The 22,947-nt window shown below is 50.1% G+C and overlaps 10 protein-coding genes across 15 annotated transcripts in view; 6 read left to right on the forward strand and 4 right to left on the reverse strand.

Annotated features, from left to right (window-relative positions):
* Positions 1-488: 488 nt before the first annotated feature.
* LOC9650898 (protein ANTHESIS POMOTING FACTOR 1) lies at positions 489-2,144 on the reverse strand. Its single transcript, XM_002992096.2, has 10 exons — positions 2,025-2,144; positions 1,868-1,968; positions 1,703-1,803; positions 1,587-1,653; positions 1,433-1,532; positions 1,251-1,367; positions 1,058-1,195; positions 926-1,010; positions 826-875; positions 489-764 (listed from the first exon to the last, which is right to left on the reverse strand). Exons 1-10 carry the CDS (start codon positions 2,082-2,084, stop codon positions 642-644), a joined length of 942 nt encoding a protein of 313 aa, XP_002992142.1. The 5' UTR covers positions 2,085-2,144; the 3' UTR covers positions 489-641.
* A 33-nt stretch (positions 2,145-2,177) lies between these two features.
* On the reverse strand, positions 2,178-4,632 carry LOC9650899 (70 kDa peptidyl-prolyl isomerase). The gene is made up of 13 exons (XM_024665880.1): positions 4,432-4,632; positions 4,293-4,379; positions 3,974-4,234; positions 3,837-3,917; positions 3,698-3,778; positions 3,488-3,643; positions 3,348-3,434; positions 3,121-3,296; positions 2,947-3,072; positions 2,750-2,896; positions 2,570-2,697; positions 2,397-2,514; positions 2,178-2,331 (listed from the first exon to the last, which is right to left on the reverse strand). The coding sequence occupies exons 1-13, from the start codon at positions 4,610-4,612 to the stop codon at positions 2,248-2,250; spliced, it is 1,713 nt and encodes a 570-aa protein (XP_024521648.1). The 5' UTR covers positions 4,613-4,632; the 3' UTR covers positions 2,178-2,247.
* Positions 4,633-4,827: 195 nt separating this feature from the next.
* On the forward strand, positions 4,828-6,485 carry LOC9650900 (cyclin-L1-1). Of its 2 annotated transcripts, none has more exons than XM_024665881.1 (6): positions 4,828-5,108; positions 5,216-5,356; positions 5,416-5,585; positions 5,642-5,909; positions 5,964-6,303; positions 6,353-6,485. In XM_024665881.1, exons 1-6 carry the CDS (start codon positions 4,875-4,877, stop codon positions 6,418-6,420), a joined length of 1,221 nt encoding a protein of 406 aa, XP_024521649.1. In that variant the 5' UTR covers positions 4,828-4,874; the 3' UTR covers positions 6,421-6,485. The 2 variants fall into 2 exon arrangements, with proteins under 2 accessions (XP_024521649.1, XP_024521650.1); XM_024665882.1 differs by having other exon boundaries at positions 4,832-5,108; positions 6,356-6,485.
* LOC112343038 (pentatricopeptide repeat-containing protein At4g02750-like) lies at positions 6,469-8,205 on the reverse strand. The gene has a single exon (XM_024665847.1). It carries the CDS (start codon positions 8,203-8,205, stop codon positions 6,469-6,471), a length of 1,737 nt encoding a protein of 578 aa, XP_024521615.1.
* Positions 8,166-10,760, reverse strand: LOC112343039 (G-type lectin S-receptor-like serine/threonine-protein kinase SD2-5). Its single transcript, XM_024665848.1, has one exon. It carries the CDS (start codon positions 10,758-10,760, stop codon positions 8,256-8,258), a length of 2,505 nt encoding a protein of 834 aa, XP_024521616.1. The 3' UTR covers positions 8,166-8,255.
* LOC9650901 (G-type lectin S-receptor-like serine/threonine-protein kinase At5g24080) lies at positions 10,337-14,063 on the forward strand. Of its 2 annotated transcripts, XM_024665878.1 has the most exons (6): positions 10,337-10,395; positions 10,444-10,490; positions 10,557-10,685; positions 10,731-11,031; positions 11,216-11,255; positions 11,316-14,063. In XM_024665878.1, exon 6 carries the CDS (start codon positions 11,439-11,441, stop codon positions 13,983-13,985), a length of 2,547 nt encoding a protein of 848 aa, XP_024521646.1. In that variant the 5' UTR covers positions 10,337-10,395; positions 10,444-10,490; positions 10,557-10,685; positions 10,731-11,031; positions 11,216-11,255; positions 11,316-11,438; the 3' UTR covers positions 13,986-14,063. The 2 variants fall into 2 exon arrangements, with proteins under 2 accessions (XP_024521646.1, XP_024521647.1); XM_024665879.1 differs by having other exon boundaries at positions 10,385-10,490; positions 10,557-10,678; positions 11,216-14,063.
* Positions 14,048-15,455, forward strand: LOC9650676 (coiled-coil domain-containing protein 97). 2 transcript variants are annotated; one of them, XM_024665883.1, is made up of 3 exons: positions 14,048-14,297; positions 14,362-14,837; positions 14,929-15,455. In XM_024665883.1, the coding sequence occupies exons 1-3, from the start codon at positions 14,102-14,104 to the stop codon at positions 15,292-15,294; spliced, it is 1,038 nt and encodes a 345-aa protein (XP_024521651.1). In that variant the 5' UTR covers positions 14,048-14,101; the 3' UTR covers positions 15,295-15,455. The 2 variants fall into 2 exon arrangements, with proteins under 2 accessions (XP_024521651.1, XP_024521652.1); XM_024665884.1 differs by having other exon boundaries at positions 14,968-15,455.
* Positions 15,456-16,532: 1,077 nt separating this feature from the next.
* LOC9650677 (iron-sulfur assembly protein IscA-like 2, mitochondrial) lies at positions 16,533-17,216 on the forward strand. The gene is made up of 4 exons (XM_002992062.2): positions 16,533-16,549; positions 16,603-16,743; positions 16,806-16,914; positions 17,007-17,216. Exons 2-4 carry the CDS (start codon positions 16,622-16,624, stop codon positions 17,070-17,072), a joined length of 297 nt encoding a protein of 98 aa, XP_002992108.2. The 5' UTR covers positions 16,533-16,549; positions 16,603-16,621; the 3' UTR covers positions 17,073-17,216.
* Positions 17,217-17,848: 632 nt separating this feature from the next.
* Positions 17,849-21,766, forward strand: LOC112343052. 3 transcript variants are annotated; one of them, XM_024665871.1, is made up of 6 exons: positions 17,849-18,106; positions 18,185-18,651; positions 18,713-18,812; positions 18,891-19,214; positions 19,283-19,395; positions 19,457-19,865. In XM_024665871.1, the coding sequence occupies exons 1-6, from the start codon at positions 18,047-18,049 to the stop codon at positions 19,686-19,688; spliced, it is 1,296 nt and encodes a 431-aa protein (XP_024521639.1). In that variant the 5' UTR covers positions 17,849-18,046; the 3' UTR covers positions 19,689-19,865. The 3 variants fall into 3 exon arrangements, with proteins under 3 accessions (XP_024521639.1, XP_024521638.1, XP_024521641.1); XM_024665870.1 differs by having other exon boundaries at positions 17,850-18,106; positions 18,879-19,214; XM_024665873.1 differs by lacking the exons at positions 17,849-18,106; positions 18,185-18,651; positions 18,713-18,812 and adding exons at positions 20,552-20,878; positions 20,946-21,082; positions 21,170-21,766 and having other exon boundaries at positions 19,029-19,214; positions 19,457-20,114.
* A 200-nt stretch (positions 21,767-21,966) lies between these two features.
* Positions 21,967-22,947, forward strand: part of LOC9650678 (pentatricopeptide repeat-containing protein At4g02750) — a 3,269-nt gene continuing 2,288 nt past the window's right edge. Inside the window, exon 1 of the mRNA XM_024665850.1 lies at positions 21,967-22,863. Within this exon, the coding sequence (XP_024521618.1) occupies positions 21,967-22,863 (897 nt within the window). The remainder of the gene's footprint in view (positions 22,864-22,947) is intronic.

Consider the following 22,947-nt stretch of genomic DNA (forward strand, 5'->3'; position numbering starts at 1 on the left):
AAAGAAGGAAAGTTAGCCGAATTTCCATGCCGATTTGCGTTGACCGACACCAACCTGATATGTTTCATTGTGATGGTTGGACAGTTTCACTTGAAACCAGGCAAGCAGCTGCCTCCGGTTTTGCAACCTCCACCGTCCTAATTGGAAAAATGCTCTATGGGACTTGCAAGCAGCCGAGAACTCTCGGCCTGGAATCAAAATGGTTTGCAAACCAAGCCTTGCGTATTCCGGAGAATGCTCCACCAGGCTCCACCACGGTAACCATCGCGACAAGACCACCTTCGTGCCCGAATTGCCCGAATCAGAAACACAGCCTGGGAAGCAAGGGTCTTGATTTATTCTGGCGTGTTGATCTTGTTGGTGGTAGCATTTGTTGGATTGGCCTTAAGAATTTGAGGTTCGAACAAATCGAGAGACCCGGCAGTGCTCATATTATTGTTTCATCGTGTTCTTGTGTGAGATGGCAAAGTATACAACACTGCCTAGCATTGTACAAACCATATTCGTCGTGCTTTACTACATGCTTGGGTACTCTTGACAAACTGGATACTTTCTTTCGGTTACGTTCTTCACCACCTTTCCTGTCTAAGACTAATAAGACTACAAGCTCTCTTTGATTAACATGCCTGACCAACATCCTTTCACAATTTGGACACGTCGGGTATCCAAAACGCTAAAACATATGAGGCAGTCGCAAACATGAGCCTTCGCGGAGCCCATTTCACCACGGCAGGAATTCCAGCGTTGTTCGTCCAGCACGCTACCTGGAATTCAATCAAAATAAGTCTTTTTTTTCCTCTTTTTTAGCACGAGAATTTCTCTCACCTCTGCACCGCTTAAGGAGCTCCATATTCTCAAACTTCCATCCCCGGAGCCTGAGATTCAATACTTATAGCTATCAGGAACTGATACAAACGAATGTTACCTGAGATAACATAGCGACCGTCTGGACTGAACGATGCTTCCAACGTTTCTCCGTCTCGACTGGGCTTGAGCGTGAATCCATGCATCTGGGAAGGAGCTCGGTATAGACTTAACGAGCGAAAGAGAAGTTTACCTTCTTTCCAGAGTAGGCATCAAGCAAATACACCCGGCTGTTTGTTGTGGAGAGAAGCATCATTTTGCCATCGTTGCTAAACTTCATGCCAGCGACTTCCGCGGTATCACCACCCACGAGAAAAGTGTCAAAAGGTCCCTGAAGCATTCGTTCGGACTTTCATAAAATTATTGGAGAATCAATCACTTCTTACCTTGTCGAAAGACCTTACGTCAAACAGCTTGATTGCTCCGCCTTCCATGGCAACAGCAAATACCAGGCCTTGTTGATCATACGCCACAGACGGTCTTCCCCGGACTCTAAGAAGACCCTGAAATCATGGAAATGCTCTAGCCAAAGTTCTGGAAGAAAACGCAAGGAAAGAGTTTTTCTTACTTGGCAAACATTGCTGCGAAGATCCCACAACCGGACAGTGTGATCCAATGACCCAGACATGAAAGAATCGTTCTTTGGAGACATACATAGTGATACAACCCTGTGAGGAAAAGAAATAAAATAAGCATGGCCTTGGGTTGCTCCAAAGACTCACCTTTGCGTGTGTCCTCTGAAATATCGTAGAAATCTATTATCATACAACGATAGATACCGCAAGGACTCTGGAAACAAAGAACGAACCTCAAACACACAAAAAACGTTCTCTCTTACCATCACTTCCATTGCTGGAGGAAAAAATCACAGCATTGGTGTGATGCGTGAAACATATGTGATCCACGCCATATCTTGCACTGTAGAGAGTCTTCATGGGCCTGGATGGAGCAAAGAAAAGGAAACTTGAAACCTCCCAAGAACTCGGGGGGAAAAATCACTTACGTCGCACTGGCAGTATCGTAGAGCCGAATGGACGCGTCCTCCGCGGCAGTCACCATGAGATCCTCCGTGCGATGAAAATCCAAGGAGCTGATCTTCCCCCCCTGCCGCATTGCTCGTTTGCCAAGATTCTCGACGCATTGCTAGCAGCTCTACTTACACAATCCTTGAAGACCGCGCCCACAGACATGTTCTTGACGACATCCTCCGCGATTTCCATCGCCCCCGAGAAATCGCGGCTATGGCGCCACTGCGAATTTGCCCTACCACTAGTGCTCTGTTTTAGGGCTCTTTACGAGAATATTCGACTATATTCGCCTTTTAATGAGAGTATTCCGTTATATTCGAAAATGATTAAAAGTCTGTTAACAATGAAATTATAGCTAATTAGCCGCCTCTTCTGTGACCATTTCTTCAATCACTGGCTGCTCGAGCGGCTTATCTTCATCCATTGGGGCCTCGGATTTCTGGCACAAAAGAGAAGAACATTTGGTGTAAAGAGATTTGGATCCAGAAAACTTAGAAAACAAACCTGTTCCAACGCTTCGAGCTTGCTCAGCCTTGCGAACATGTTGCCATAGAGCTTGGCTTCCTTCTTGTTGTATTCTACTTGCTTTTGCTTCAGTGACTTGTACTCCATTCTCAAGTCCCTGTAAGATAAACGCGTGAGCCCTGGTTTGATGCAACGCGATTAAACTATCTTACCGGTTTTGTGGATCAATCTCCAACGCTTTCTTGATATCAAACTCGGCCAGGTCCAAATCTGCAGTGCGCGTGTAAGCTTGAGCTCTGCGGTAGAGAGCCTTTACGTTCTGCGACTCCAGCTCAAGCACCTAGAAATTCAAATGTAAGAAAACAGGTAGACAAGCGAGGAGACTCTCTAACCTTCGAGCAGCACTTGATTGCGTCTTTAAACTCGTTGAGCTTCAGCTTTGACGCAGCGTTGTTCAAGTTGCAAGAGACTTTGAGTGCCTTGGCTTGTTTCTTCTCGTCGTCACTAAAGTTGGAGTCGTAGTCAATAAACTTCAGGGCCTGAAATCCTTGTCAGGATGCAATTCATAATAGGAGCGATCGCATATTACCTGTTCGTACTTCTTTGAGGCACGAGCAAATTTACCAGCTTTGTATAGAACATTGCCCTCGTCCTTACGGACGGTGGCTTCTTGCAGCTTCTCCTCTGCTTTGTGCAAGTCCCACGAGTCCTTTGCCTAAACAGAGCAAGTTAGGACCTAGAAAATCACTGCAACGGAGATTACCTTCACAAAAGAGATCATTTCCACCTCATAAACCAGGGTAGAATTGGCAGGAACCAAAGCGAGATCCCGTTGAGTATCAACGTCTCCAAACCCGTGCTCAGGACCAATGGTAACAACTGCAACTTCTCCTTTCTTCATCGTCGCCACCGCCTTGTCCAACCCATCAATAACTTGTTCTGAAAGAACTAAAACAAGTTAGCAACGGAAAACCCAGATTGACAAAAGACCTTCATCAGTTTTAAACTCGAAGGGATCCTCGTCGTCGCCTTTCTTCTCAAACACAGTGCCGTCCAAAAGCTTGGCCACATACTTGACTGCATTATCATTATCGTTAACAGAGAGCACGAGATGGTTTTAAGAAACTCACTTTTCACAATGGTTCCATCGTTGGGTTTGTCATGTCCTTCACTCGCCTTGATAATCTTCTTCGTAATTTTGCCATCTTGGCCGATTTTCTCAACAGTTTTCCAAGATACCAGCTCCAGATCGATAGAAAGTGTGCCCTGCGATTCGCCAAGACCATCTAGACGATCCAACGCATTAGAAACTTAGCTAAACACACACACAAACATCTCACATTTCGGCCTCACGGTCAGCAAAGCTTTTTCCCCCTTCATCATCGTCTTGACAGCAATGGCAAGTGCTTCGCAAAAATGACCTGCGTTATCCGAACATAGATTAAGCACATCTTCAGCATAACGAACGCGAGTCCTTACCTTGGTGAACATAAAACTCTGCCCCTTCCTCAGGAGACTGTCCAACTACAAGCCCAGCTTCATTCTTCGCGACGTACTTCACTGAAAGTAGTAGTGCAAGTGAGTCAAGGACCAAAGCCTGTTAGCCAAAAGCATACCAGTCACTTCGTCGAGATCTTTCGGCATCTCATATTTTTTTCCCTCGGAAACAATCTTCTTCACCACGCCACCATCCTTGGAGATATCCTTGACGCTGTCCCAAGACAAGAGCTCAACGTCAAACTTGAGCGTCGCATTGGGTGGTATGGTTGGCGGCGACCCAGCTTCTCCATAAGCCAAGGCCGGGGGAATGGTGAACACCGCGTTCTCACCCTTCTTCATTGTCTTAATGCCTTCGTCCCATCCCTTGATAACTTGGCCTACACAAGCACGAAGAAAGAAAAATCAACACCAGATAGAAATCCATAACTCGCTCACCTTGCCCAAGCTTGAATGTGAAAGGATCGCCCCTATCCCTGCTCGAATCAAACTTGGATCCATCCAGAAGCGTTCCAGTGTAGTGAACTGCAAGAATCTATCAGCATTGCGACGCCAGGGCGAGAGAGAAGAGCGCTACCTTTCACTTCATCGCCAGGCTCTGGCATCTCCCAGCCAGTTCCGGCCTTGACGAGCAGCTTCTTGAGGCCATTCTTGCCGATCTCTTGCTCCTCGCCGGCCTTGAGCGGAGCCGCCGATGTAGCTTCCATTCCGGCCTCTTCGTCCATACCCGCGTCGGCAATCTCGAAATCGTCCGCCATCGCCAGGAAGAGCACACAACACGAGCCCTAAAACTCAACTCCTTTATAAAAGTCGCAATAGATCCGATGGGTAAGTCACGTGGCGCGATACAAGCCCTTGGATCTCCAATCCAACGACCCGAGACTAATTAAGATGCCAATATCCATAGCCTTCTAGATGCTTCTGCAGGCATATTCTCTCCGGCAAGGCATATTCTCCGAGAACCCTAATTGACAGAGCACGAAATATTTCTCGCCGGGCTAGGGTTTTATAGATCGCGCGATGATTTACACGGCGCTGGATACATTCTATGTCTCCGAGGAACAGCTCAAGGCCTCGCCTTCGCGCAAGGATGGTGTGGCCGAGGAGACGGAGACAATGCTGCGGCTCTACGGCTGCGAGCTGATCCAGGAGAGTGGAATCTTGCTCAGATTGCCGCAGGCGGTGATGGCAACGGGCCAAGTCTTGTTCCACAGGTTCTATTGCAAGAAATCCTTCACGCGATTCAATGTCAAGGTTTGTAATTTTTTTATCCTCTCCATCTAGGTGAGTCGAGACTGTTTTATCTTTGGTTTGAGTTTCACAGGATGACTGAGTGAGATTTTCATGGTGTTTTTTTGTAGAGAGTAGCGGCCAGCTGCGTGTGGTTGGCGGCGAAGCTCGAAGAAAGCCCACGAAAGATTCGAGATGTCTTGAGTGTGTTTCATCGGATGGAATGTAGGCGCGAGAATTATCCTCTCGTGCTACTCGACACAACTTCGAAGGCAAGGATTTCTTTTTCTTTCTTTTGCTTCTCGCTGTTGTGCTCAAATCGATTTTACAGGCTTACGAGGAAATGAAAGTCGATCTAATAAGAACCGAGCGGCATTTACTGAAAGAGATGGGATTCATTTGTCACGTCGAGCACCCGCACAAGTTTGTTCTCAATTACTTGCTCCAATTGAAAGCACCTCTCGAGCTCATCCAGGAAGGATGGAATTTGGCCAACGACAGGTAACTTGCTTTTCCACTTTCCAGTTTTCTTGAGTTTTTGTTTTATGTTCATCTAGCTTGCGGACGACATTGTGTGTGCGTTTCAAAAGCGAAGTTGTGGCATGCGGGGTGGTTTATGCTGCTGCTCGAAGGTTTCGTTACCCTTTGCCAGAAAATCCTCCGTGGTGGCTCATTTTCCAAGCAGATAAGGCCGAGATTGATGTCGTATGCAAAGTTCTTGCTTTTCTGTATCAGCAACCCAAGGCTCACTACGTCGACGTGAGCAAAGGATCAAAGTCGTTCGTTTTGTCAAGCAGTTCATGGGATCCTCCTCCAGATGTTCAAGTAAGAAAAACCTTTTACTGATGAGCGGTGTTTGATGATTTAAACTTTTATCAGGGCAAGATCACTGTGAATGGTACCACTGCTGGTGCTGTTCTTGTCCCGAGTGTGGCTGCTATCGTTTCAGCGGACACCAAAGACGAAGCGCCTCCTATGGCCGATCCAAAAGGAGAAATAGTAGCAGAAAAGCCTGCTATTGATGGTGAAGGCGTCGAGAAAACAAAGGAGAAAGATGAGAAAGACCGTGAGAAGGAGAGAGAACGAGACGCGAGACGCGATCGAGATCGCGAAGAACGGCGAGATAGAGAAAAGAGTAGGGATAGAGAACGGGACCGAGACAGGGAGCGGGACCGGCACAAAGATCGAAGTCATCGAAAGGATAGCAGACGGGATTACAGTAAGTTCTTCGTCTTCTCTCTCGCAAACTTAACGTTTGGAATTGGTAGCAGGCTACTCGAGTGACAAGTCAAGGTACCATTCGTCCAGATCAAGTGATCGCCATCGACACCACTGAATCGATACAACGCTTTTGTACGTGTACGTGATTCTTGATTTAAATCCTCTAACATCGCTTGACCACTTGTTGTAAAAGATAAGAACTGTGCAGATTAGTGACACTCAAAACGCTCGTCTCTTCCAAGATGTCCGGAACATAAGGCATGCTCTTGATAAGATCTCGAGCGTCTTCCAAGTAACCGGCCCTGCAAAGCAAATCAACCATGCAAGCAAAGTGCTGCTTGGTTGGACGAGAAAGATAATCCATTTGCATTGAAACGAAGTAAGATCTTCCACACTCCAACTTTCCAGCATACTTGCAAGCGATCAACACACAAACGAAGAACTCATCGTCGGGAACTCCACTTAAGCACCAGCTATGAAACGTAAAGAACGCCTCCGTGATATGCCCATTATGGGCATACGCTGCCATGAGAGAATTCCATGCTAACAAGCAGCAATGCTGCCATGGTATCGTATCAAAGAATCTTCTTGCATTGTGGATATGCCCGTTTCGGGCATATGCCGCCACCATGGAACTCCAGGCCAGGGAATCCTTCCATGGAATCCTTGAAAAGAGAAAGTAAGTGTAGTGCAAGTGACCCTTTCGGGAGTACGCCACCATCAGAGTCGTCCAAGAGATTACATCTTTTTGGAGCTCTGGAATTCGATCAAACACCTCTTTCGCTTCTTCCAAATGCCCGGCTTGGGCAAATGCCGAGAGAAGACAGTTGCTCACGACTGTGTTGTGCTGCGGGATCTCATCAAACATTTGCTTTGTCTCCTCAAGTTTTTCATTTTCCGCGTAGCTGTTCATGAGAGAGCTCCACGAAACAGGCTCCCGGATTGGAATCTCGTTTAGGAGTTTTCTAGCTCGATCAAATTGCCGGTGTTGGGCATAGAGAAGGATCATCCAAGTTACAGAGACTCGATTGTGTTGCGGCATTTTCGCAAACACAAGCTCTGCCTCGCTAGAATTTCCATCTAAAACGTAGCATTCCAGGAGTGTGTTCCAGGAGACTATAGTTCTATGTGGCATTTTGTCAAATGTTCTTAAAGCCTCGCAAATATGCCCTGCCCGGGCATATGCCGCTATCATCGAGTTCCAGGATATAATATCCCACTCTGGAAAGTGGAATAAAAAAATATTCTCAGCATCAAGGATGGATGCTCGGGTATGTGTGTGGAAAAAGAAAATGGCGCTAAAGGTGATGAGATTCCTCTGTGGAATTCGATCGAACAGCTCCTGGGCTCTATCGAGATGCCCATTCCGAGAATATGCCAGGATCATAATGTTCCAGGAAATGATATTGCGCGACGGAATTTGCTGGAAGATGGCCTGGGCATCTTCCAAGAGCTTGTTTTCCGCGTATGATCCGAGCATCGAGTTCCAGGATGCCAGATCTCTCGCGGGCATCTCGTCGAAGATATCCCTGGCCTGGGAGAGCGATCCCAGCCGGGCGACTGCCGCGAGCATCGAATTCCAGGAGATTAGATCCCGTTGCGGCATCGCGTGGAAAACCTCCACTGCCCTGTTCAGCTGATCGTTGTGTGCGTAGGAGGCGAGCATCGCGTTCCAGGCGACGCAATTGCGAGTGGGCATCGCGTCGAAGAGGAGCCTTGCTTCGTCCGGATGCCCGTTTTGGGAATACGCGCAGAGCATCATGATCCAGGAGAAATTGTCGCGCGTGTCGATCGAGATTCCGCGGAAGATCGCCTCTGCCTGCTTCACATTTCCCGATTTCCCGGATGCCTCGATCATCCTGTTGAGCGCCGGCACATCCTGCTCAAGAACGAAGATCATTGATCTTGGCGCCAAAAGCTCTATTTAAAAATTAGGGCTCTTGGTTCCAGCTAGGGTTCTTGACGATAGGAGAATGTGGTGCCATCGCCATCCACGGCGATACTGAGAATCCCCGGCGCCTGGACATCGAAATGGAAGGTAAGTGGCGGCGGCTCGATCTCCTCCTCGCTCTCCAGCATTCGTACCACTGCATCCATCGTAGGTCTAGCTGCTGGATCTTCTTGCACACACCAAAACGCTGCGTGGATCAAATTCTTCGCCTTTGCCGCGTCGGCCGACGCTCGGATGCTCGGATCCACCACTTCCATCGCATTCCCTCTCTGGACTTCCCTCATGGCCCAGGCCGGGAAGTACGTGTCGACCTTGGCGCAATCCAGGTTTCTCCTCCCGCCGATGAGCTCCAAGAGCACCATCCCATAGCTGTAGACGTCGCATTTCTTGGTCGCTGTGGAGTGCATGAGCCACTCCGGAGCTAGATATCCTGGAGTTCCTCTCACTCCGGTGAGAACTCCATTCTCATCTTTGTCCATGAGTAGCTTCGCCATGCCAAAGTCCGCCACTTTGGCCTCAAACTTGTCACCCAGGAGGATGTTTTGTGGCTTGATATCCAAGTGGATGATCGAGTCTCTGGATTCCTCGTGCAAGTAGGCCAGCCCTCGAGCAGTGTCGAGAGCAATGCTGTGTCGAAGTTTCCAGTCCAGTTTGTTCTTGCTGTCCGAGAAGATCCATCTGTCCAAGGAGCCATTGGGCATGAACTCGTAGACGAGCAGTCTGTGTGAAGCTTCGGCACAAAAGCCGTGAAGTTTGACGATGTTGATGTGGCTTATGCCTCCCAGGGCCTGGACTTCTGCGATGAATTGTTTCTGTGCGTGTTGGGCGCTGAGTTTCTTCACAGCTAGCTTCATCTTGTTGTCAAGAACTCCCTCGTACACGGTGCTGTAGCCTCCTTGTCCCAGCACGGTTGTGAATCCTTTGGTGGCGGAGTGAAGGCCTCGGTATGAGAATTGGAAAGGTGACGCCTCCACACGGGTGAGAAAGCTGCTTAACTCTCTGAGTAAGACGTTTCTTCGATGCAGGGCAGCGAACATCACTGCGAGGATTGTAATAGCAATTGCAGCACTTCCAGAGGTAACTCCGATAACTATATGCTTCGCAGTTTCTGATCTTGGATGGTCCACAGGCACCAACCTGGAGTAGTTCTGGTACTTCAGAAAGCCCACCAGCTGGTTCGCCTTGGATGGATCAAGTGTCAAGCTTCCCAGAACGTCTTCCACGTAAAAACAGTTTTGGAGTGCTCTGTCATAGAAGAATGCAGCGCAGCTGCAAGTGGATTTGCATTCCTCGAGGCATTCTTCCAACGGAGCACCTGTTCTATTCGGAGGATTGTAGCTGTCGGTGATGTATGAAGTGCCTGCCATGGTGACAAAATCGGTCTCATACCTGGTGCTGCAATTCTGAAGCGAGGACCATTCTGGCCTGGAGCATTTTTCAGGTACCGAGGTAGTCGAGTTGTTTGTTTCATTGGTGAAGCACTGACACTGCTTTCCTCTCTCAAACAGTCCGTAGCTCCCGCATGGAACCGGTTGCTGGAAATATTGATCTAAGGTCTCTAGCTGCCAGCTTCCATTGGCGAATTCTCGCCTGAAAGAAACGATGATTCCATCGTTTCCGAACTGGAAATACCTCATGGTAGTGTTTCCTGGGAATATTTTTCCGTTCCGGGAGGAGCCGCACGGCTGCTGGTTACCACCTCCACTACTTACAGGTTCGTATGCCAAGCTGATTTCTCCTGCGGATGATAAACTCACTGCTGTTCTAAATCCTGCGCAGGTTCCAGTGGCTGAGCTTAAACTCGTTCCGGTGAGGCTCCATAACAAGTACGGCTGTTTTGCCTTTGGAGGGTTGCGCATGTACGCTACCATTCCACTCGGCTCGACTTGTAGGATAAACGGACCTTCGCTTGGATCTGAAGCGTCTTTGTTACTTACCAGGACCTGTCCCGTCACTAACTTTTGATTTGGCAGGAGTGCGTTACTCGGATGATCGAAAAACTCCCATACGGTGATCCGAGATTCATTGTAAAGCTGCAAATTCCCCGAATTCTCGATGCCGATGAACGCAGTGCTTTGCTCTGAGGACCACGCGATAGAACCATTCCTATCGAGCAGCTGCAACCGGCCATCCACTCGGGTAAGCATGCAATTCTCAGTTACTGGAATGTCCCGGTTGGCTATCCAGACAGGGGCAGCTGTGGACGAATTGCGAGTGCCAAACATCAATGCCAGGTAGTACTTGTTTGTTCCGTTGAAGTTCAAGAATGCTAAGCCAAAATTCTCATTGTCGCTGAGCAGAAGTTCGCGTGTTCTTGGAGTCCTGCCTTCCGCGACCGCGCTTAGCAAACGATAGCTTCCGGACCTGCCATCACCTGGAGATTCAGGGGCACTCTCATTGATGAAAGTTCTCCATCCCTCGGGTATCGGGTATAGCTTTCCTTTACATCTTACAATTAACAACGCAAGTCGCAGGAGGAACAACGCAACCACTTGCTGCTTCATGAGGAGACCCTCTCTGGATCCTTTTTTCTGGATAGGGAACACACGTTCTCCGCTTGCAAGCTCCAGGAAAACGTGTAGCGACAGTAGCGTGGCGACCTTTCGGGCTTTCAGGGACTAGACTTGACTTGGTTCTTCGGGCTTCGGATTCACTAACGAGAAGAAGCTAAGTTTGGATTGCTTTTTTTCTTTGACTCCTGTTGTGTTTGTGAAGGATGTGACATCCCGTGAGTACCATTCAAATTTCATGTAAAGTTAGCTTCGTCTTTGCAAGGTCAATTTTACCTGTCCTGTTTTTCTTCTCCCGCCTGCAATTTCTGTCCTGTCCAGACTTTCAGGAACTAGACTTGACTGTTTCTTTCGGGCTTCGGATTGACTAAGTGGAAGGAGAAGAAGATAGACCTTGTTTATAGCAATTCAGATTTCATGTATCAGCTAATTTAGCTTCGTCTGTGCAGGGATTGCTGGCACAAAGTAGAGGATCCGCTTGAAACACAGGTCAATTTTACCTTATCGTATCGTGTCATGTTTTTCTTCTGCAATTTCTGTCCTGTCCAGACTTTCAGGAACTAGACTTGACTGGAAGTGAGGCTGTTTCTTTCGGGCTTGGAATTGACTAAGTCGAAGGAGAAGAAGCAGAATCAACTTACAGCTCTAGCAAATCAACAGAGCCCTCTGCAGATGTACGCAATGAAGCTGCTTATTGTCTCAGTCTTCCTGGTGTGGATGATTTCTATACTTGCGCACGGAACCAAGTATCATCTGCCACAAGGGTGGGAAGTAGTAAACAACAACAGGCTGCCAGAATTCACAGCATCACAAGGCAACGCGAGCTATCGGCTGCTCCAAGCGGGTAACACATCCCTCGTAAGTCAGGATGGGAGATTTGCTTTATCCTTCTTCCGATTCAATGACTCGCCCAGGTACTACTTTGCATTAGTCTTTGGTGCCAGCAATTATACGAGCAGCTCAGCATCAGGTGTCTGTGTTTGGAGTGCAAACCGGGACAATCCTGTTACTGAAAATGCGACTCTTCAACTCTCGGATCAAGGTCTGTTGCAAGTTATGGATTCAGATGGAAGAGTGGTCTGGAATTCTCCCCGTGGAGTTTCTGGGATAGAGGTTCAAGACAGTGGGAACGTCGTTCTCTACGACTCCACAGGTGGTGTCTCCTGGCAGAGTTTCGATCATCCTACAGATGTTCTCTTGGAGGGACAGGTTATAGTTACGGGACAGAGCCTCGTGAGCAGCAGCAGTTCATCGAGCCTGTCAAGTGGGAGCATGAAGATGGAAGTTGTGGCAAGCGGTCTTATTTTCTTGCTGGAGCTTGATACCGTGCAGCCTTACCTGGTTTGGAACATGTGGAATGGTAACTTGCCGTCGGACGTGACATCGATCAACACGTCGTGCCCGTCTTATCGAATAGCTCTCCATTATTCTGCTGGAAGTGTAGAAGGGAGATACCAGGCAACAAGAAACAACACCAGTGATCAGCCATGCGGGCCTCCCACCGCCGCAGTACTTGGAAACTATAGCAGCACTGACTTACACTATCTCAAACTTGACATCGATGGAAAGCTGATTCCTTACATCTATAACTTTGGACGAGCTTCGTGGGAATCCGGCCAGCCTTTCATGAGCAACATATTTGGATCCTGCCTCCCGATGACGTGCGAGTCACACAGTGTTTGCGCCGGAAGCTCTCAGTGCAGCTGTATAGTCCAAGGCCAGGATGGGGATCAGGAGCAAACTTGCCCGAGTCCGAGCGACATACCTCTCGTGTGCAACCACGAAGTCGAGGCTGAGAACCACCATTTTTTCAACGTGACTGGAGCAGGCTACTTCTCCAACAATTACACCAAGGCCGACAGAGTTTCCACCTTGAGCGATTGTTGGAACTTGTGCCTATCGAATTGCTCCTGCAGCGCACTCTTTTACAACAAGCAGGCAAGCACCTGTTTTTTCGTCGACCGGATGTATGGAGGCCTCACCAGAGATCCAAACTTCGATGGTTTCCTCAAGCTACAAAACGCAGAGCTTTTTGTGCGGGAGGGGCCCAAGGATCGCACACTTTTGCTTGGAGTGAGCATTGCTGCCGGCTTTGTTCTGCTATTAACCTTGGGCTTGGTCGCGCTGAGAATCTGGAAGCACAAACTCGACAAGGACGCAAGAACTTTGTCTCTGGCACTGCAAGGCTCGGCTCAGAAGTACGCTTACAGGGAGCTTGAGGTGGCGACTGCGAGCTTCTCGTCAAGCGTTGGAAAAGGTGGCTATGGAACTGTGTTTAAAGGGACGCTGGCAGACGGTAGACAGGTGGCAGTCAAGCGTCTGGAAGATCCCAAGCACAGTGAGAAGGGATTTATCGCAGAGATGGCCTCGCTGGGACGGATTAGCCACCACAACGTCGTCCAACTCTATGGCTTTTGCTCCGAGAAGAACCAGCTCATACTCGTCTACGAGTTTATGGCAAACGGATCCTTGGATAAGTGGCTGTTTGAGGATGGCTGCCTGGGATGGGAGATACGCCGGAGTATTGCTCTTGGATTGGCTCGAGGTCTGGCTTACTTGCACGAGGAATCGCGGCAGCTTATCATCCATCTCGACATCAAGCCCGACAACGTTCTTCTCGACGATAAGTTTTGTCCCAAGCTCGCAGATTTTGGCTTGGCAAAGCTGGCCAAGAGCCGGGACGCAAGCCAGACCGTGACTGATGTTCGAGGAACTCCAGGATATCTCGCCCCGGAGTGGCTCTTAAACTCGGCAGCGACGAAGAAATGCGACGTCTACAGCTATGGCATGGTGCTGCTGGAGCTCATAGGTGGGCGAAGGAACCTCTCCAAGCGTTTTATCTTCGGCAGTGGCGGGCACGACGATCGCTCCATGGACGAGGAAGAACGGGCTTTGTGGTGGTACTTCCCGGCCTGGGTCGTGGCTCTAGCGAGAAAAGGGGAGTTTCTCCGGGTTGTGGACGCGAAGATCCGAGACACTGTAGAGGAGGATCAAGTGAGAAAGCTCGTCCAGGTCGCGCTGTGGTGTATCCAGGATGATCCAAGGAGAAGGCCGTCGATGGATGCAGTCGTCCAGATGCTGGAAGGCCGGAGGGAGATTTCGGAGCCGCCACTCTCCTTCCGGTTTGCGTTGAAATCTCCGGGAGTTCTTCGATTTGCTTCCACTGCTTCCATGGGCGTAAGCGTGGCGGTACCGACTGAGCTCTCAGGTCCAAGGTAGCAAAATTTGAATGAGTGGATATGCCTGGAATATGCGAATTTTAAACTTCTATACCGAGCTAGAATATTCTTACATAAAGAGTTGGCATATGCTCTTTTCTAGGGTTTGTGGAAGCTATGGGCAGGGAGGTCTCGACGAGCACTGGATTGCGCTGCTCTGCGCTGGACGCCATCGCCGATCGCCTTAGCGCCTTGCCGGAGCTCTACCTTCCGCATTCGTCCTTCGCCGGGCGCGCGGATCAACAGGTGAGCCAGCAGGAGAAGAAGGATCATCTCGTCTCGCTGCTCCACAGGGACGCGGCTATCTTCCTCGGTGAGTAAAGAATGTCTTGCGATCTTCGATGGAATTCGTGTTGATTTCCTTGTTTTCCTTGCAGAGCGCTATGGGAGCCGGCTCTTGCTGTCGGAGCTCACAGAGTTTGAGTGTCTCAAGGAGGATTACGAGGTGAATTGGCACCTCAAGAAGCTCAGGGCGGCCAAGAATCCATCGCCGGGCGAGCAGCGATCCAGGGCCGCGGCAGTGAAGAACCGGCGGCTTGCGTTCCTGGAGCAGCTTGTGGAGGATGGCAACTATTTCTCCGAGGAGGAGATGAGGATGCGGTGCCCGTTGCTCCATCACGAGTACGTTGGCCAGTTCCAGGAGCCGTCTATCTGGGCCTTCTCGCGGCGCGGGGACAAGATGGCGGACATTCTCATCAGGCAGTCCGAGGAGGCTTTCATCCAGCGCAAGATGGAAGAGGAGCGCAAGAAAATCCTGGAAGTGGAAGAAGAGGAGGAAGAAGAGGAAGAAGATGAAGAAGACGAGGAAGATGAAGGAAAAACAAAAGATGGCGAGCAGCACAAAAATGAAGAGGTGAGTTTTCCATGGTTTTAGCTCCTCGGGAAGAACTCTCTTCGATTTTTTCTTCTAGATTACTGACGGCCTTGCTTGGAATGTGTTGCAGTCATACACTTCCGAGGTTAATGCCTTGTGTTGCTTGCAGCTCTCTGACGATGCCGGGACTTCAAACCAAAGGCAAGCAGTGCCATCGCCACTGCCACCGTCCAGCGACGATCGGCTTCAAGCGTTCTCTCAGGAGATGATGGCCAAGTTCCTCGCTGCTGAGGACAAGAACAAGCTCTCGCCGGAGGAGCTTCAATGTAAGCTGGATGACTTTACCCGCGTGATGCAGGAGAAGTTCCTGAGCGGTGAAGACTCGGAGCACGTCGACTATGCTGTGATCGATGACAACGCTGCTCTGGACGATCACTGGCTCCGTGAGGTGTCTCACGAGGCCGAAGAGAAGTACTTCGAGGAGGAGGATCTCTGATGAACAGGTTCTTTGAAGAGATTCTCGTGTACATAACTTAACTGGCAGCTTGTTCCTGTGTAACTCTTTTAGCGTGTTCTTTTGCAGCGCAGGTGCGCTGCGAAGTTGTGTATTAAGTTAAAAGAGATTGAATCTACAAGTAAGCTTTGTCATTACTTTCCTTGAGCAGTGTCACGCGCGCTTGTTTGTTTGTAAGCCACACAGCTTGGCTATGGCGAGTCTCGCAATTGGACTCTTGCCACTGGTACCTCAGCACAAGCGTCGATTTGATCGGTTTCTTTCTCGTTCTGCAACAGCGAAAAGACTGCTGAAAGTCGCTGCGAGTTCCAGTAATTCCACTCCAAGTGAAAAGGTATCGTTTCTTCGATTTTCATAACATTCTGGCTGCTTCATAGAAGTTTTTCTACAGGGCATAGCAGTTACTCCACAAAAAATCCGCGAGATTGTAAATTCGAGCTCCTTGGCAGCCGTGACATTGCTGCTTGGATGGACTCAGGTAAAATTTTTGTAAGAAAATGTTAATTCTAATTTTTCTACCCAGAGTGCGGGCATTGCTGGAGCGACCGGCAGAGATCTGGTCGATCGAGCGGCGTATCCAGAGTATAGTTTGGAACAATGGATTGTGATTCTCGTGGCGTGGGGCGGCGTCGCATTTTTCTACTTCATCTTCCTACCGGTAGGTACTTCACTCTCACTCGAGAGAACTTACGCAAACCTTTCTTTTATTCTTGGCAGCCAGTGATTTACGCTTATCTCCACACCAGATGGATGAAGCGCAACAAATACGAAGCGTTCTTCCAGTTCTTCATCGTCTTTGCTTTCTTCCCAGCGTAAGGACTTCGTTCTTCCTTTTGCCATCCATGTTTCTAATGAATTTTTGTGGATTCTCGTGCTTGTAGATTGCTTCTATGGGCTCCATTCATAAATTTGAGGCCTCTTCCCACCGATCCCACAAAGAAATACCCGTGGGAGTGACGAGCCAAAAAGTGTAAGATAAGCTCTCTTTTTAGGGCAAAATAGGATATCTCAAAAGCCCTAAACAGGGAAGGCAAACAGGATATTCCAAATGGAGCTGGGAGGGAATTTTAGGGCTAGAGCAATGCTGTTGGTGCGAGCTCATGCTCGCGCGGTAGCAGGGTATGGGCGATCGGGCAGCGGCAGCTTGTGGAATCGCCGGCGATGGAGCTCAGAAGCTCCGGCGGATCCAGCGCCGCCGCCTCCTGATAGATTGAATTTGGCGGAGGGCTTCGTCAAGGTGTGGGAAAATTTTGCGAGCAGCGTGCGGCTGATTTCTTGATGGTGAGATAGCTCCGGTTTCGTGCAGAGGATGCTAGAGATTGAGCGAGAGGATGGCAAGAAGCGGCTTCTTCGGCTCACTGTGGACAGTGGCGGATGCTCGGGGTTCCAGTATAACTTTAGCTTGGATGAGAAAGCCCAGTCGGACGATCGGTACGCTATGCTTTCTCTTTTCTTCTTTATAAAAACTTTGTGAGAGCATCGATTGCTGCCAGTGTTTTTGAGAAAGATGGTGCGACGCTGGTGGTGGATGGAATCTCTTTCGACTTTGTAAAAGGCTCTACGGTAGATTTTACGGAAGAACTTATGCGCTCGTCGTTTATGGTATGCAAAATCTCTCGAGATCTTCCTCTTTCCGGTTTCCAGTTTTGGTTTTCTCTTCATTTCCCTGATTGCTGGATTGTTTCGATTGACAGGTTACGTCCAACCCCAACGCATCCGCTGGCTGTGGTTGTGGAGCTTCTTTCGTCCGTAAACCATAGATGGTTCTATAATAGAGAAAAAGGAAACGAATTTTGTCCCAGCATTGGTGGAGTCTGAGCACGCGTGTAGATAAGTTTGGATTGACAGTTTGACACTTCTGTGTTGTAGGAAAACTGTCTGGCTTAATGGCAGCAGTTTAGATCCCCTGGCTGCGAAGCAAAGGCAAAAGCTTTTGCCAGATCTTGGAATGGGCTGGAAACAGCTGCGAGCGTCAAATCGAGCGCAGCAGCAGTGTCAGGCAAATTGGCCTGGATCACTCTCGAGAAACTTTGCGAGATCCAGAAAGATCCATGCCTTGATCACAGTAGGAATGCCTCCTTTTTCTCTATCACTCACTCACTTGAGGATTCCTGGCACCTTGACCCAGGAAGAAAGAGAAGTTTTTGGAAGAAAGCGAGACAATAGAGGATGGGTTTGTCAGTTGTTGGCACCTACACGTAAGTACAAGAGTGTGACCATTCAATTCGATTCAATTCCAATCCACAAAGCAAAGATTTCTCCCCATTTTTCTTTTCATTGTCCTATGCTTGTCTGCCAAAGCCAAGCCTACCAACGAGCCCTAATTTCCAGCAACTGATAAACCCTAATGTTTTTGTCGCCCGCCAAACTAGCTAGCCGCTATGATGGCCGCAAGTGGCAGGCAGCAACGGTGCCACGTTTTAGCGCCCTCCCGGCCAATGAGGCTTTAGTGTTTGATATTGCGCATCCAATGGCCACTCGTTTAGATCTGCATTTCTGACACGTGTATGCGTATATGTATTAGATTGGCCTATGGCCATGCATGGGGCCAAATTCCATGGCCATGGCAACTAGCACATAGTCGCGAGCGTAGCTAGCCACAATTTGGTGAAGCGTGCTAGGGATTTTCTTTCTTTTGTGCTAGGAGTGGGAAATATTTTCCCTTTGGCTAGGTTTTCGATCCGGCGCGCCTTGGTGGATTTCATGAGAAGCGCGCGCGATCTCGGCAGCGTCGATGATGTCCAGCGCCTGGGGATACACGGATTTGAGCAGCGGAGGAGTGCCTTGGGCGCAGGTGAGTCCGTGTGCTCGATTTTCTGTCCGAAATTTCGAGTCCTGGGAGTGAGATCGCAGTGCTTGACTGTCTTGGCAGACCGGAATCGCGGGTAATCGTTGCGATTGCGACAGCTTTGATCCTCTCGAGCGTGCGAGGAAGATTGGCGGCTGGGATGATGTCCCATACGGCACAGGAGGGGGGTCTTTCCCTGCAGCAAAGGAGGTGGTGGTGGATCAGGAATGTCCGTCGTGGCCTCTCCGGCTTTGCTCGACTACAACGCAAGGATTCCAAGGTGGGATTGAGATGAGCAGGGAGTTCGAAGCACTCGTGTCAGTGCCGGAATCGTTGACAGCTCGATCGAGCTCCTCGAGCAGCAATGTTGCGAGCACGAGCGCTGCTCGCTTCGACTCGTTCCTAGACGAGAATGGCGATGCCAGTGTGGCCACAAGCTCTTGCCACTTTCCTTTGTCCGAGGAGTGCCTTGGACAAGCTCCCTCGTACAAAGAAGTGGCCGATGGCTGGGACGCTATCGGCTCCCTAGCCGACATGGACGATTTCCTGGGGTACGTAACTTCCTCGTTTTACTTACTCGTGAGTGATGAGTGACAAGCTTATTGCATGCAGACACAATCCACCATTTGGGCAAGCCAACTCTTTGGAAGTCCAGAGCCAGATGATGCCGCCAGTGCCGAGAATCTCTCCCGAAAGTTGCAAAAAGAAGTTGGTGCGTGTTTTCCTACGTGCTGGTTTCTCAGTCGCGGGAATAACTATCTGCTTTGTTTTTTCCCAAACCTTCGAGCAGCCTATTCTTATCCAGCATGAGGCAACGTCTGCAAAAAGGTTGAAAACGCTGTCGCCATGGATCTCTGGAAAGCCTTCACAAAGACATACGTTTCACCAGGAGTTTAACTCTCCGGCCTTGCCCGTCGTGGAGCCGCAGGGAACGGCGACCGCTAGCAGCATCGAGCACCTGCTTCTGCTCCAAAGGGCCATGAACTACAACGGCGCCATCCAAGCTTCCAACTCGGTGCTCGGTGGGGCATATAATTACGCAGCACCGCCTGCTTTTGGAGACGGCTCTCTGGAGGCCTCCGTACTCTACCAGCTTGGGTGCACAATGTCCAAGGTACTAAACTTCCCTGATCTTGATGACGGAGGAGAGCATCCCGTTTTTTCTTCTTTTCGCTGTCACAGCTGGACGTCAGCACAAGGCTTTGCATCCGAAACGCTCTCTACCGTCTCGCCACGAGTGCCTGCCACAGAAGCGGAGACGAGGGCGTGAGCTCCATCGAATCTTCTGCCAAGAGGTACGTCCGGGGTATCGAAAGTTAACGATCGGTACGAAAGATCGTGTGCTCTGTTCGCCAGGCCCGGTGGCATTCCCTGCTTGGAGACATGCACGAATCCAATCGACCGCACGGTGGCAAGCCTGCTGTTTTACAAGCCGGAAGCAGACACTACTCAAGACGGGTCCGTGTCTCCACAGTCGACGGTGGTCTCATCAGAAGGCTCCTGGATCCAGCAGCCAGTGGCAATGGCAGGCGTCACACCGCAAGCCACACTTCCGCGCTGCGCTGGCTACTTCGCGCGAGGGGTTTAAGGACACTCCGCGCGAGGGGTTTAAGGAGGGGGTGGCACACACAGGTCAAAGGAGAGGCGAAAGGAGTGGGGTAGAAAAACAAGGCGGGCCGCGCGGTGAATACATAGCAGGGGGGCCGGGGGTTCTGGGTTCAGGGTTTAGGGTTTATAGAGCTCGCGAATGCAGGCTGCTGGGTTGGTTCGTGGGCTGGAACCAGCACTAGTGGGCGACGACTTTGGCTTCTTCTCGGGCGAGTGTGAAGTGGCAGCGGCATTTCACAACCCGTTTGTAGCGGCAGCAGTTGCGCACCGGGATGCTGTTGCTGCTGCAGCTGCTCCTGGTGCGGCTACATTCGCTAACGTCTTGGCGGCCGCCAAGAGGATAAGGCTGGGTGAGAGGTGCTGGGGGAGCGGCTTCGAGGAGGAGGATAGCGCGCCTGAGAAAACGGTGCGTAGCTCTTGTCGCTCGGCTCCTCTCCTTTCTCCTTTGCTTTGCTTTGCTTTCCGTCCTCCTTGCTGCTTTCTCCTGGGATAGGATTTGGTTCTTGAGTCGCTCGCATTAAATTAGTAGCCCTTGAGAGTGACGATTGAGTGGATGGCATTTCTCTTGTGACATGACTTGAATGCTTTCAGAGAAGTCAATCTTGCAGACGAAACGCTGTGAAAGAAAAAATAAAGGGACCGGTGGAAGGAAGGAATGCTCCCAAGTTTTTGGGACGGGTCCGGTGGTTATGTACTGCCAAAGTACGCTTCCGAGCCATCCAGTCCGGTGTGCATGCGTTAAGAGTGCCGAAGGTGCTCGTTCTTCGTTTGGGTGATGCGGGGGCTTGTCTTTTTCCAAGAGCTGCTGGGCTTTTCTAAAGTGCTTTGCTATGGTTTTGGCAGGCTCGGGTCCCTGAACCGGTTCCCTCGAATGATGACGATTGGGACAAGGAGCTAGCACCGGAAGATCTCGAAGAGTTTGTACTCTCGGCTTTGTCACCAGAGGCGCTCGACAACGGGAAGCCTGACATCGAAAATGCTACTGGTGCTAAAGGCGATGCAGGAGTTGTTTCGGCAAAGCCAGGCCTGGACAGGGGGCAGCAAAGTCACAGCCATAGCCAAACTGGCGTCAGCAGCTCTGAGAGGATAAAAGGGAAGGCAGCAGCAGTAGAACCCGAGCTTTCCGCAGGTGCTCTGGTTCTTCAGGAGCTGGAGACGGTTGTCTCGAAGGTACGCCCCTTGCGGCTTTAAAAACCATTGCACATTTTTTTCATCTATGCCCGATCCTTTTTTACAGCTCGAAAGCCGGAGCAGACTTTGCTTGAGGGACGCGTTCTACAGGCTCGCAGACAATGCCACGCGAAGAACCGGAGTTCAAGCCGACGCAGCGGAACTCCAGCGCTTGTCGTGGCGCACAGCATCCTTGTCCCTGAGGTACAAACACCAACCCCGTCTCTTTTCTTTTCGTTCTCTCGCATTTCCAGTTTCCTGGTACGTAACGCTCGATCGAAAACCAAACAGACAGGAGCTGTCAACTAATACGATTGATCGATCCGTCGCGAGCATGCTCTTCTGCAAGGAATCTCCCCCTCCACCTCTCCCGCTCCCGGCTCCCTCCTCGCCGCCGCCTCTTCCTCCACTTCCTCCGCGGCCGCGTTCTTCTCCTGGTCGTCCTCTTCGTCCCAAATCCTCAGCTTCTTCGAGCAGTAGCATTCCAAAGAAGCAACACCAACACCATCAAGCTCCGCTGGGCAACAACACCAACAAGAAGTTGTCGCTGGCCCCAGCTCACAAGCATCGTTGTGCTGGATCGACCAGCGTGCTACGAACAGCCACGACATTGCGAGCGACGCCGGCGGCGATCCCAGGAGCAGCTGCCAGGAACACCAAGAGTTTGATACTACTCCCGCCATCAGCGGCCACCAAGCGAAGATCGCCAAATGCCACTACTACTTTTACTAGTACTAGTACTACTACGACGACTAACAAACGAGGCAAGCTCTGAGGGTGGCGAAGAAAAAAATAAAACTGCAGACCGAATTTGGGTCGCTTGACTTTGTCAAGTAAAGATGTTTATCGAGAATATTCTAAAATGTTACGAATATGGCCTTTTTCCCCCAAAACTGTAAGCAAAACTACGGCAGTAAATATAAAAGTATTTTCTTGTAACCTAATGCCACTGGCCTAGGTGGCACTCTTCCCGTTTGTGCCGTCTGGAATATTCAATAGAATGTTCCTTTGTTTAAATAAATGTTCTTTTTGTTTGGTATATTCTGTTTATGGAGCAAAAGGAAGATGCTTGAGCAGAGATGGAGTAGATGCTTTGGGAGAACTACGCGTCGGCTCTTCGATGGTGCGCCAAGACCAGGTCGCTCGCCCAGGGAAAACGAATCCATTGGGCGCTGATCGAGGAATTGGGCGACCATCCTGGCGCGCTCTTGGGGAATCTCTTGATCGGCATGTATGGGAGGTGTGGCTGCTTGGGAGAGGCTCGCGAGGCGTTTGAGAGGTTGAGCGAGAGAGATGGGTCGTCCTGGGACGCGATGCTGGGAGCGTATGCCCAGAATGGGGATGTGGGCGGTGCTAGGCGGTGCTTCGAGACAATGCCGACGAGGTCCAGCGGCTCGTGGCGCGGTTTGCTGTGGGCATTGGCGCGCAGTGGGCGGGGAGGCGAGGCGATGGAGATGCTCAGCAGGATGGATCAGGAAGGCGTGGAGATCCAGCTCGCAGCGCTCGCCGCCGCCGTGAGCGCGTGTAAGAACCTCCAGCAAGGGATCGCCATTCACGAAGAGATTGCTACCCGCGGAGTAGAGTGGGAGGCGATTCTTGCAACAGCACTTATAAATATGTTTGTTAAGTTGCGTTGCTTGCAAAGAGGCAAGGATTTGTTTGATAGAGTTCGCCCTTCCAGCCCAGTGGCGTGGACAATTCTCATTGTAGCAAATGCCCAAGAAGGGCATCTTGATATAGCGCAGCACCTCTTTAGATACATGCCAGAAAGAAACTTGATCTCATGGACAAGTATGATCACAATACTTGCAAGAGCCTCCCAAATCCACGAAAGCTGGAGCTACTTCCAAAAAATGCCAAGCCGAAGCGTAGTCTCTTGGAACGCTATCATTGCAGCATTTACCTTAACAGGGCATCCATGTCAAGCACTAAAATGCTTTGGAGAGATGGACCTTGACGGCGTGGAGATGGATTCCATCACCTTCGTATGCGTCATGGACGCTTGTTCCATCGTGGGCGAGTTACAAATTTGTAAAATTCTCCATGCCGGGCTCGTGGATCGCGAGATC

Source organism: Selaginella moellendorffii, unplaced genomic scaffold, assembly GCF_000143415.4.
Source record: "Selaginella moellendorffii unplaced genomic scaffold, v1.0 SELMOscaffold_129, whole genome shotgun sequence".
Taxonomy (NCBI): domain Eukaryota; kingdom Viridiplantae; phylum Streptophyta; class Lycopodiopsida; order Selaginellales; family Selaginellaceae; genus Selaginella; species Selaginella moellendorffii.

What these genes read in the sequence shown, in the direction of transcription:
- LOC9650677 (XM_002992062.2), top strand. Translation starts at nt 16,622, where the DNA reads ATGCTAGAGATTGAGCGAGAGGATGGCAAGAAGCGGCTTCTTCGGCTC. An exon ending in AAAGCCCAGTCGGACGATCG is followed by an intron (nt 16,744 to 16,805) that starts GTACGCTATGCT and finishes GATTGCTGCCAG; the next exon opens with TGTTTTTGAGAAAGATGGTG. An exon ending in TTATGCGCTCGTCGTTTATG is followed by an intron (nt 16,915 to 17,006) that starts GTATGCAAAATC and finishes TTCGATTGACAG; the next exon opens with GTTACGTCCAACCCCAACGC.
- LOC9650676 (XM_024665883.1), top strand. Translation starts at nt 14,102, where the DNA reads ATGGGCAGGGAGGTCTCGACGAGCACTGGATTGCGCTGCTCTGCGCTG. An exon ending in GGACGCGGCTATCTTCCTCG is followed by an intron (nt 14,298 to 14,361) that starts GTGAGTAAAGAA and finishes TTTTCCTTGCAG; the next exon opens with AGCGCTATGGGAGCCGGCTC. An exon ending in AGCAGCACAAAAATGAAGAG is followed by an intron (nt 14,838 to 14,928) that starts GTGAGTTTTCCA and finishes AATGTGTTGCAG; the next exon opens with TCATACACTTCCGAGGTTAA.
- LOC112343052 (XM_024665870.1), top strand. Translation starts at nt 18,047, where the DNA reads ATGATGTCCAGCGCCTGGGGATACACGGATTTGAGCAGCGGAGGAGTG. An exon ending in AAAGTTGCAAAAAGAAGTTG is followed by an intron (nt 18,813 to 18,878) that starts GTGCGTGTTTTC and finishes GTTTTTTCCCAA; the next exon opens with ACCTTCGAGCAGCCTATTCT. An exon ending in ATCGAATCTTCTGCCAAGAG is followed by an intron (nt 19,396 to 19,456) that starts GTACGTCCGGGG and finishes TCTGTTCGCCAG; the next exon opens with GCCCGGTGGCATTCCCTGCT.
- LOC9650898 (XM_002992096.2), bottom strand. Translation starts at nt 2,084, where the DNA reads ATGGAAATCGCGGAGGATGTCGTCAAGAACATGTCTGTGGGCGCGGTC. An exon ending in TACGATACTGCCAGTGCGAC is followed by an intron (nt 1,804 to 1,867) that starts GTAAGTGATTTT and finishes TGCTCCATCCAG; the next exon opens with GCCCATGAAGACTCTCTACA. An exon ending in ATGCCTACTCTGGAAAGAAG is followed by an intron (nt 1,011 to 1,057) that starts GTAAACTTCTCT and finishes GCTCCTTCCCAG; the next exon opens with ATGCATGGATTCACGCTCAA.
- LOC9650900 (XM_024665881.1), top strand. Translation starts at nt 4,875, where the DNA reads ATGATTTACACGGCGCTGGATACATTCTATGTCTCCGAGGAACAGCTC. An exon ending in TGGAATTTGGCCAACGACAG is followed by an intron (nt 5,586 to 5,641) that starts GTAACTTGCTTT and finishes ATGTTCATCTAG; the next exon opens with CTTGCGGACGACATTGTGTG. An exon ending in ATCCTCCTCCAGATGTTCAA is followed by an intron (nt 5,910 to 5,963) that starts GTAAGAAAAACC and finishes AACTTTTATCAG; the next exon opens with GGCAAGATCACTGTGAATGG.
- LOC112343038 (XM_024665847.1), bottom strand. Translation starts at nt 8,205, where the DNA reads ATGATCTTCGTTCTTGAGCAGGATGTGCCGGCGCTCAACAGGATGATC.
- LOC9650901 (XM_024665878.1), top strand. Translation starts at nt 11,439, where the DNA reads ATGTACGCAATGAAGCTGCTTATTGTCTCAGTCTTCCTGGTGTGGATG.
- LOC9650899 (XM_024665880.1), bottom strand. Translation starts at nt 4,612, where the DNA reads ATGGCGGACGATTTCGAGATTGCCGACGCGGGTATGGACGAAGAGGCC. An exon ending in AGAGTTTTATGTTCACCAAG is followed by an intron (nt 3,779 to 3,836) that starts GTAAGGACTCGC and finishes CGGATAACGCAG; the next exon opens with GTCATTTTTGCGAAGCACTT. An exon ending in CCTCAAAGAAGTACGAACAG is followed by an intron (nt 2,897 to 2,946) that starts GTAATATGCGAT and finishes CAAGGATTTCAG; the next exon opens with GCCCTGAAGTTTATTGACTA.
- LOC112343039 (XM_024665848.1), bottom strand. Translation starts at nt 10,760, where the DNA reads ATGAAGCAGCAAGTGGTTGCGTTGTTCCTCCTGCGACTTGCGTTGTTA.